Below are 11,493 nucleotides of genomic sequence, written 5' to 3'. Positions count from 1 at the left end.
AAGGTTATGATGGACGAAGGCAATGAAAAGCTCGTCGTTTACGCATAAGTCAGCATTTATATTCCAACACGTTACATACGGGCTAAAGTACCTAATTACATTGTCAGCATTTATATACGAACACTAAAACGAAACGGTTAATTAATTATTGCAAAGATACTAACATGTTGTTCGCTAAACAAATGTGTCTACATTGCATGTCCACACATTCACACTTACACAGCAATTTGAGGTAAGGCATCACAAATTGGTCCAATTTCTTCATCGCAAGCGCAGCCTTCATATGTACTCTCCACTGCGTCAAGTTCATCCGGACCCCAACCTCTTTTCCTCTTATGTTGGCTGCCACAACAAATGGGCCTTTTGCCTAGAACCAAAGAATTTTGAACCCAAATCATCTTCAGAATCCTTCGCAAATTGTCGCGCCATTCTTTAACTCTCCGTCTCTGAGCTGCTGATTTCTTCATGCCGCTAAGCATAGCCATACCCTTCTGCTTCAATTCCTCCCCACCAAAGACGAAAATAACTGCCAACGCATAGGCAGCTTCGTCATGGCCTGCTTTTACAGCTTCTTCGACGCGTTGCAATGCTGATTCCACATTCTTACCTCTAAAATAATTAACCTATGGAGTTCAAGGTTGAAAGTACACTGTTACGTCAAACTGATTAAAATATGTAGCAGACAATGACAATTAATAACTGCATGGGGAACATTATACAGCACATATGGTTAAGAAAACTGTTCAGCACAACCGAACCTGAATTCCCACGGTTACCAATTATGGCATACGACTAAGGGTTTTTAGCAACAAAAGGGCAGTGGTAGTGTTCGTGCACGGTTGGTTCTTTGTATTTTCCTTCGGTACGACGTTTACGGGTGACCAAAATTTGGTTCATACCGAATTCATAGCAGAAAAAAATTTAAATTTGGTAATTTAAAACCGGGTTTGTGGTCATTTCGTACCAAAACGGTATTTACCGAATTTACCGAATTTTTATATGGTATGAAATATGTAATGAAATTAAGAATTTGTTAATAACTGATTTCAAATTCGTTTTTAAACAATTGGTTTACTATTACTATATATTACTAATATATTCTTATATTATATACATAAATGGTATTAATAATAGTTAGTATATGGGTATTATGATGTACTTATGATAATAATAATATATAATAATGTACAATATATTATTTTCATATTTGTTAATTGTTACATGAGTATAATAATACACAAATTTAGAAAAATACATAACATTTTATAATACATATTATAAAACACATGAGTACAAATACATAATAATTAATAATTATAGGTATAATACAATTGGAGATATTTAGTATAACTATACTACTTATTAATTTAATTACGCTGGAAACTGCAATTTAAGGATTCACCAAAATTTTTCAAATTAAATGAATTCGGGTAACCCGAATACATTATCATTTTCGAATTCAAATTCAGAATTCAATGATTTCGGATACCTCCAATTGGATTTTGAAATGACCGAATTCATATACCCAATTTACCGAATGTACACCGTCTGCTCCGTTTCCGCCTTCAGTGTGTTTGCATACACTATTTCTTTTCTCTGCTGACAATCAGTCAACCAACTATTTTGTTTCTAGTTATTACGCTGCAAACACACTAAAGTTGTCCTAATGGTGACCTCCAATTCTTAAGTCCCACACTAAATTCTGCATTGGTAGCGTGAATAGAAAAAGCAGGGCGTTCAAAATGTGCAGGAAACCAGATGCTTACCACCCCTTTTCGATACAATGCGTCAGGATTTTTGCATCGTCTACACTTCTTCACGAACATTGAAACTTTAGGATTTTTACGCCATGGAACGATGTCAAACTTTGCCAGCGACACACGTTGGTAAACACGGTTGTCTTCCGCAACATCCGCAAACCTCTTGCAACTAAAACATAAAAATCAGGAAAGAACAAACGCAAAACATAATGACATGTACAAAATACTAAATGCCGCAAGTTTGTATGATGAATAGCTGAATGTACCATAGCTTTGCCCGGAAAAGATCAGTTGATGAAGAAGCTGCGACGCGTGCAAGAACCTCGGATACCAGCTCTCTGGGAAGGGAGGAGAAGGAGGTTGTCGTCTGCAAATTCTGGGCGTTGGCCATGTGTGGTTGCCTCCTTTTGCTGCCTGCAGACAATCCCCCAAATGTCATTCACCGCTTGTGAACATTTACCACCCGCTGCTTTCTTATCAAACCAAATGATGACCGGTGAGGTGTAATATCAAAATTTGCGCATGCATGTGTATAACAGGCTAGTTTCTTGGCTTGCATGACGTAAAGTTAGGAAATATTGTGCAAGTTATACAGCGTCGTACTCATTTTCTAGCCTTCACTATTTAGTACAATGGTTTCCAAACCGGAAGAACCTCAATACTTTGGATTACCATATGAAACAATTATGTTTCTGTTATGCGCATAAGTTAACCAAAATTAAGACAGAAAAAATATAATAGTCAAACGCATTGCATGATGCGGGGGAGTGGGGAAAGCACAACTGCAATAGTTGAACTGCAGGGCAAATTTTGACAAAAACCATATTGTTTTTCTCCCACCGTACACACTGTTGCACCGCAGTTGTGGGGACCCAGTCGGCGGAGGAAACTGAACCTGCGCGAATGCGAAAATGATGATTTGGGGTCAACACCAAATACAAAACGCAAATGGTAAACCATTCATCCGAAACGCTTTCGAACAACACATGAATGTAAGTGTGGCATGGGCAAATAAAAAAATCTAACGAAACCGTTGAGCGATAGGCAAACAGACCACAGTTGTGAAGACGAGTTATATGTAAAACGTCGACAAACAAGCAAACCATGCCACAAATGAATAACTTAGGAGCATGAGCGGGTACCTGGTGGCGATCGGCAAACGATTTGCATATGCAGTACCGTGACTTTAGGAGGCGAGAAACTATCTGATGAAGGTGACGCTGACACTTAAGGGTTGGTTGCGATTTGCCTCCCTGACTGCTCAATTACTGCCTGTCGTCGTATTGCATGCCCATTCAATAGTGTGCGATTTGGCTCCCTGACTCCTGGACTACTGCGTCGCGTGGGTTTGTATAGCCATTGACTAGTGTCACGAACCGTTTGGTCAAACGGTTCGCTACACTAGTGGCGCCTTTTCATTGTACAACTACAAAATTTTTTTTTTCATTTGTTTTATAACTTTTGTATATATACATTGCACTGCAATATCAAATTTACCCACATACACAGCATTTATAATATTTTTATTAATTACACTTAGCTGTGTAATGTATGTTAACGTAGGTAATGCAATTCGTACTATCCGTAACTCGAATAGTGATACATGTTTGTTGATACAAAATATAATTGACGGGGTCATAGTTTCATTGTTTCTAAACGTAAATCGAAATCGAATCACAGACTCTGCTTTTGGAATCAAACTTTTCATTCCAAAAGCTAGCTTGGTTCACACCTCCGAAACGACGGCATTGCAGTTGCTGATGCTTGGTTATATAAAATTTTGGGAATAAAATTAAATTAAATTTCACATGTACCCGTGATATAACAATTGTTATAAAACAAAGGGATAACAAGAAGTTATTTGTTGGAGTTTTTCATAAACCAAATCGCGGTGACTGTGACAAAAGTCATATTTTCCCGTCAAACACCAGCTCTTTATGGGTTTCCTCCATGACAAGATCAGAGTTGGCGTTTTCCCATTACAGTTTTTAATGAATATGCATTTACCCGTCATACAACAATTGTTATAAAACAAAGGGATAAAGCCAATTTCTTTTTGGGAAAATTTCATAAACCAAATCGCGGTCACTTCCGCAAAACTCATATTTTCGCATAAAACAGCAGCTTTTTATGGTTTTGCCTCCATTTCAACAACATAGTTGCGGTTTTCCCAAAAACGTTTTTCTTTTAAGCCATTTACCCGTGATATAACAATTGTTATAAACAAAGGCATAAAGCCAAATTGTGTTTGGGATCATTGCATAAACCGAATCGCGGTGACTTTCACAAAAGTCATATTTGCCAATAAAACACCAGATTTTTATGCCTTTTCTCCATTACAAGAACTGAATTACCGTTTTCCCGAAAAACGTTGTTATTTAAGTCATTTACCCGTTATAATTCCAATTGTTATAAAACAAAGGGATAAAGCAAAATTGTTTTTCGGATAATTTCGTAAACCATGTGGTTCGGACTTTCAGAAAAGTCAATTTGTCCCGTAAAAGACCAGCTGTTTATGGCTTACCGCCATTACAACAACGCAGTTCGCACATTCCCAAACAGTTTTTAAATGACTGGCAAAACAAAAAAAAAATTCCGAACTGCTTTACAACACCAGCTATTTAATCCTTTCCTCCCTTATTTGAAGACAGTACTTATTTTCCCATTAACGTTTTTAATTGAGGGTTTTGGGGGTTTTTGGAAAGCCATAAAATTGAGGAAAGCCATTTTTTAACTTTCACAAATGGAGGAAAGCCATAAAAACCGGGTGGTTTATGGGGGAAAACGGTAAACATTAATGCAGGGGGAAATATTTTGTTGATCTGTTCCAAAACAAAGCGTACAGTTGTGAGGTAATTGGGGGAAAGGCATACCCTCATTCCTGCTGTGTTGGAAAACACCAAGTTCTTATAATGTAATTCCAAAATAGGTTTGTGCAGGCGAAAAACTACTTGGTTTTTTTTTTATACTAAGATCGTTACACTGCTGTTGTAACTGGGGAAAGCCATTTATTTGGTGGTGCTTTGTTGGAAAAGACAGCTTTTTTCCCCACAAAGCTGAACCCAAAAACAATTTCACGCATTTGTTGTCATCGACGAAATCCTTAAACAGCTGCATTTTTTGTGAAAATTTAGTGCAATACCACACTTACTTGAAAAAAATATAATGGGGACACTTCTGTTGCACTTGCAACAAACATATGAATGTGCTGGTCCTTTGTAGCCAGACACACAAATTTGGGCTTTACTTGTTTAAACAAGTGTTTTCCGAACCCAAAATACAGCTTGTTTAGACATTCCAGTTGCTTTATGTCAGTAATAATACACAATGCTTTGATCTAGTAAGACAACCGTTGAGCCTAAAGTCAGAACCACAAACAACGGACCACTACCAGATACAAGCACCCGTTACCTGCAAAGTAAAACCATTTGCTGCAGGAGGCGTATGTGCGGCACCTGCATGGATCCTGGCGATAACATCTGCCAAATTCTCTTGCAGAAATCCATGAACCGGTGTCTGTTTTGTACTGCAAGTTGTGCAAGGATGTCAGCACCACCGACATTCCCGTGTCCGACAGCAACAGCTTGGCTGCGTCTGCCACCACCCAATTCCCCCCTGCCAACGACATGTTTACGCAGTGCATTAGCAAAAGCAATAGCCATCGTACAGGCTTCCCTTTCACCAAAAGGATGTACATTGTAAGTATTGCATCTGTCTGGACGATGCTGGAGATGGGCAAATGGATTCACTGGCATTTACGATTCACTTAGAGACGAAAAGTTGCTATCAAACAATACGACAATAAGCACCGCAGCAAAGCTGACAACATTTGAACTTATACGGGTGGAAAAAAACAGCTTCGGCCCACATACATAAGCATTAACAGGCACAATCCTACAGGGACAAAGCGGACAATTCATAATGTTTCAACATATGTGTCAAGACACTGAAGAGGCACAACATTAGAAGAAATGTTGGGTTCAATACGACAGACTCTTGAAACAACAGTACAAAAACCTCTTAGGCGTAAAACAGTGTTTCAAGTGCGTTGGGAGTTTGTTGTCTCAACAACCACAAACAGGTAAATACATGGACGACGACTAAGTTGCGGTGTACGAACGACATTCCATTTGTCTTATGCTGTCATCAACAACTTTATTTTGCATGTGCATTCCGAAACTCCCATCCGTAAATCATATTGAACGTGACCATTTGAATACCATGCATAAAGACGCTCAGCCCAACGAAGTTTGTAAATAAGGCAGACCTAAGGGAATAAAATATGAGCCAAAATGAAAACATGAGTACCTGCTCGAACCGTCCGGGTGTGAGGCAGCAGTGTTGCTTCTGTCACCTTTGTATACACACCTTGTCTTCTTTGAACACACGCTTGCTCAAGCATCCTGTTCATCATAGGTCCTCATCATGATCTTTGTCATGCTTTCACATTTTCCTGGTCGGTTTGGTCTGTGCGCAACAGACATGCAATTAAGAAATATACACAGTACACTCCTGCTCTGCAAAACATTTTGAGAACATGTACCCCATGCCTACCTCTGGAGTATATCGCTTTGGGGGTTCCTGCTTTCGTTTCAATTGGTCCAAGCTTGGCTTTTCCAAGCCAAGCTTGGAAACAACTTCAGTGTAAAACTTGCAATCGGCGCTGCCTTCAGCTATGGGTGACCGGCCAAAAGCGTTGTCTTTGATGAATTGTTGTACATTCTGTGCATCGGCCAATTTCTTCAGGTACTCTACAAAGCCTCCTTCAGGATCTGCAAAACACAAGCTTTCAGGAACTGTGAACAATTTCCTCTAAGTGTAACCGTACACATTATTAAAACGAAAATCCAGCTGACCTAGATAATTGTCTGTCGCATTGGGTGATGTGTAACTGCTGGGGAAGATTGCATTGTAAGGCTACATAAATGATGAGTGAAATAACGTTACAGCTTCATCTGAACTGGAATAGAAGTGTAAGCGCCAAAAGCAAGTTTTACATGGTATGCTTACAGAATTGATGAATGATTTGTACGGAGAATCGTCAACTAATATTGTGTTAGAGCTGTTGTATGACCTATAATCTGCCCAAACACTATTCAGTTCCTTGAACATGACCTTTTTCTCCGCATTTTCCTTAAGTCTGGTTTCTGCCACAATGCAACGGGACTGATCCTGCAAAATAGAAAAGCGTCCCAATTGCACATTAGCACAATTGCGGCTGGTCGATTGACTACGGGAATCGTATATAATACTAACGAAGTCTCACCCACACAAAAACCAGTTTATCTTTAATATTTTCCTTCAACAGTGTTGATAAAGTTTCCAACACTGGTTCAACATTATGGCTGCAAAGAAAAACGACATTCAGAACATAGCAGTTATCGGAAACACACAACCCGTAACGAGTTGAGCAATTCATGTACAATATACACTGTCGTATACCTTTGTTTGGATGACCAAACTGCCACATCAAAATAGGAGAAACAGAATTGCAAGAAAGCAAAGCAATGGGGTCTGAAGTTGAAGTCCCGATTTCTGGTCCTCCTACCTAATGCATTGCCAATAACAACTCCATTCAAAACCAGAATAAGAAGCTTCTTATTCGAACCCTTAGTAGAAGGACCTTGAGCTATGCTTGAACACGGTCCTGTAGTTTCTGTTGGAAAAAAAATTGGCACAAAACAATTACATGTCTTGGATGTATTTCCCTGTGAAATCTAATGTGTCCCACAGATGTGAAATGAAGCAACATAATCTTCAGATTTGAAGGGAAAAAGGATTGGACTGGGGACACCAACAATTTGCCAACCACCTGCCCTTGCATGTGTTGGTATACAAGACTACAAAACCAGTTCCCGCTGTGCTTTGTCAGCCACAGAGGTGTTGGAACAGGCAAACATGGGGAAGACCTGGGGTTTTTGTTTTGGTTTTTGAAACTGCTTTACAGAAGCAGTTTGGCTACCAGTAAGGTCATTTTGAGCAAGAATTTTAAATGACGTACACCGTTAACATTCACCGCTACATTACAATACTAGGATATGTACGGTACCTTGTCCTGCCTCCACCTGCTCGTCATGTTTGGCACGACCTTCCTGCATATCTGCACTGCCATGCAACTGCGTCGGCTGTTTATTTTGTTCGAGAAACGCAGCGTAATTGATGGGGTTTGCCAGTTTCTCCAATGCGATCTCCCAGGCAATAAAATTTCTACCAATCACAACGTCAAGCTGTACATACAGATGTCCGTATTTAGATGCAAGACAGTTAGTCTGGTAGATAGAAATCATGCATCCCTGCACTTACAGGTTTCGGGCGACAGGCCATTGCCCAACATTGAATGAACTTCAAAGTGAAAACGTCGCAACTTGCAGCATCCTTCTGTTTAATTCTGTGCTGTACAACGTGAAATGTCCACGGTCCATCCTTAAAAAATTGGCCCAGAATCCATTCCTGCAAAACAAAGAAAACACTGGCATTGTAAATGTGATGTTGTTTGTTATTAGGAAGAGCAAGAAGTTTGCACGGAACGCACCACTGACTGCATCAAACCCTGGTAGAATGTGTTGAGGTTGTGCGAAGAATCAACAATGTACACTTGTTTTTCGTTGACATGTGCAATCATGACAAACCAATGTTGCGAATAAATGATGGGGAAAAATATCTGCACGGATACCACAGTGAACAGCGTCAAATTTGTTAAAATTGTACCAATATTAGGCCGATCAGCTGTGCAGCTAATACTGTGACCCCTCATTGCTTACTGGGAGAAAGCAATGACAATGAAAAACTAGAGTATACCTTTTCAGGATTTTCCATACTTTGGACATTGGTTTCATCAACGAAGAGCTTTTTGGTTGTGGCAGAAATGCGTGGATAATCTAACACGCATCTCACCTGCAATGAAGAGCAGCAGAGGGAAGAGTTACGTATAAATTTTGCAAAGAACATTTAAGGGAAGTTTAAAAACAGGGGTATTACAACGTACCCAAAACAAAGGATTGAAGAAACAAAATTGCTGGTACTGTCGCTGGAGTAAATGCAGGTACTGTGTCACAACCTTCAAACAAAGGAAGAAACGCACAGTTACAATGAAAATGGCAAAACACGAAACAGGGAAGGACCTATTACATTCCCCAAAGTCCCAAAAACTTTACTTTGTCATTCAGACAATGCTCCTCATGCAGCACTTCCTACAATTCCTCCTTTTTAATACCAAATAGCTGTTGCTTATCCAGTGCACTGACACAGCTGCGGACAGTGAAGTTAAAGATCATAAGAATACGATGGACGTGCCATACTTCAACTGATGAAATGTACTACACTTAGCCGTACATTGTGGGAGTGATATGAGTAAGATGGAAGGCCACAGCTGCCTTCAAGTCTGCGTCAGGTACACCACATTCTTCTGGATGCCACTGCCGAGTTTGTGGATGTCAGTATACATACAGAAAACAAATGGTTACGAAACACGTACCAAAAACCTCTTACATCATGTAGAAATGGCAATGTGTCGAAGCTGCTCCGTTGCACATGCACGGCACCAACCTTTTCAATTATTTCTTTCACCTTATGTCGTAGCTACCAAAACAAAAGTGAGGTTACGCAGTTTGGCTAGTTGGCAGAAATGTACAACAACATGAAATCAGAGTTTACATTAACATACAGTTGCTCCAGCTCTGGTTTGTTGCGAAACTATAACAACATCTTCAACGTCGTCGGTTTGTCCCAAAAACGGCGGCTTATCCACTGCAGCACACTCCCCCATGTCAACCAATTGCTTGGCTGCTTCAGTTATCTTATCCTGTTCCACAGTGTCTCCGACCACTGCATCTGCAGGTTTAAACTTCTTGCACATCCAACCCTGCCTTTCAGACTTCACTGCCATTTTCTTGAAGTACGAAACTCCAATGTTGTGACTGTGAAAGCCTTTGTCGATGTGGTCAGCATAAATGGGAACGTTAAAGTGCCTGAATATGCTGGTGAGAATGATACCGAATGGGAGATGGGTTTTTTTATTGTCCCTGCTCCTAATCTTCCTAAGTTTGTTGAAGATTGTGGCAATCATCAGTTTGCCAATGTTCAGTGGTTTTTTGTTCAACAAGTGCCACAACAGCATTCTTTCTAGTGCACTCACCGAACTAATACTGCCACCTTTGGGAACAATGTTATGGCATATTATAAGATGCAACAGCCTTGGCAGAACCTTCATGTCAGGCGCATAAAACTTTGGTTTTTTCCCCATTGCCCGCCTAATGCTGTCATCATGTTGCAGAATTTGTCGTACAAACTCTCTGTCATCATACCCGGCCACAGCCAGTTTATCCATATTCTTGGCACTAATCATTTTGTAATCGACACTATAACCAGTGTCAACCAGACCAAACTCGGCAAATAGAACCTCGGTAGACACCTCAACATGTATATTCCTAACGACAGATCGCACTACTGACTTGTCCTTATTTGCACGAGAATTCGCGTAGAATTCTCGAACCAACCGATCGTAACACTTGTCTTTAACGGACAGCAAATTAATCAAATTTTGGGAACGCAGATATTCGCTAATATCAATACATTCCGAGGCCAGTGCTTCTACCTCAACCGGCATGCCTGGAGACACAGGAAGATTGAAACAGCTGTCCATAATAGCGCAAACCTCAGCTTCGGATGCGAATGCAGATATGAATTGCCTGGACACAGTGCCTGCATTCATAATGTTTCATAACCTTCGTTTATTGCCATTGTCATCATATAGAGCTAACAACTGAAGTACGAATGTTGGCCAACACTTGTTCTGGAAGGCGTAAGCCTACTATTCGTAAACACATCGTACACAAGCTGAATTTTAACAAGGTCAATCGATGGTGTACAGGGTGTGTCGCGCCCCACTTTTTGATGTGATGTGTATGTGGTGGTGTGTGAATAGTGTGGAATATGTGAACGTGTGAAAAGGAAAATAAAAGGCCATGGGACTTTAGAATGCGACGATTTGGCCAAATGAAATTTAAAAAGGGTTTTTAAATATAAAAACGGAATCGCCACTTGGTATAGATTTAGGGTGTACCAAGTCACCCAAAAATGAATTTTTAAAGACAAGTAGTAAAAAAACCCTTTTTAAAATGACTCCTAGTCCACGTAAACCAACGAAAAAGGTTCGGGAGTCACATTTGACGAAGGGGAAGGCAAGGATAAAAATCCAAGGCACCCCTTCGACCTAGCCAAGGCTAGTTGCGTGATTTAGCCCCACCTTTCCCAATTTTTCTACCAAAAATATGTATTGCATGTTTTGGATTTGACTAGATGAATGCAAAAAGAAAGAAAAAATGCAAACCTAAATTCTAAAATGTCTCTTGTAAGGTTTTGGTCCCAACCACATGAGTTGCGGCGGCCAATGAAGGAAAACCTTATAGAGGTCGATTAATGCAAATGATGGCTAAAGTGCAAGTGTGCATGTGTATAAAATGGTGCACGTGTGAAATTGTATAAAAATCCAAGTGTTTGTGTGCAAGTGTATGAAAAGGTGCATGTGTGAAATTGTATGAAAAATCCAAGTGTTTGTGTGCAAGTGTATGAAATATAGTGATAAGTGCATATAGGTGTAATTAAGTGCAATTTTGTGAAGTAGAAATCAAAATGAACAATAAGGAAAGAAAAATGTGAATTGAAAAGGATGAGTAAGTGATAAATGAGAATGAATGAACCTAAGGGAATGCATCAGGTCGGGTATGGGAATGAC

The 11,493-nt window shown here is 39.9% G+C and overlaps 1 protein-coding gene across 1 annotated transcript; it reads right to left on the bottom strand.

Annotated features, from left to right (window-relative positions):
• Nucleotides 1–215: 215 nt before the first annotated feature.
• LOC113771159 (putative F-box protein At1g67623) lies at nt 216–2,199 on the bottom strand. Its single transcript, XM_027315777.1, has 3 exons — nt 2,027–2,199; nt 1,767–1,929; nt 216–623 (listed from the first exon to the last, which is right to left on the bottom strand). Exons 1-3 carry the CDS (start codon nt 2,197–2,199, stop codon nt 216–218), a joined length of 744 nt encoding a protein of 247 aa, XP_027171578.1.
• Between the last annotated feature and the right edge of the window lie 9,294 nt (nt 2,200–11,493).

Source organism: Coffea eugenioides, chromosome 1 (assembly GCF_003713205.1).
Source record: "Coffea eugenioides isolate CCC68of chromosome 1, Ceug_1.0, whole genome shotgun sequence".
Classification (NCBI taxonomy): domain Eukaryota; kingdom Viridiplantae; phylum Streptophyta; class Magnoliopsida; order Gentianales; family Rubiaceae; genus Coffea; species Coffea eugenioides.
This window is presented reverse-complemented; position numbering and strand designations above follow the sequence as displayed.

What these genes read in the sequence shown, in the direction of transcription:
- LOC113771159 (XM_027315777.1), bottom strand. Translation starts at nt 2,199, where the DNA reads ATGACATTTGGGGGATTGTCTGCAGGCAGCAAAAGGAGGCAACCACAC. An exon ending in CTTTTCCGGGCAAAGCTATG is followed by an intron (nt 1,930 to 2,026) that starts GTACATTCAGCT and finishes TTTATGTTTTAG; the next exon opens with TTGCAAGAGGTTTGCGGATG. An exon ending in CATTGTATCGAAAAGGGGTG is followed by an intron (nt 624 to 1,766) that starts GTAAGCATCTGG and finishes TGAACTCCATAG; the next exon opens with GTTAATTATTTTAGAGGTAA.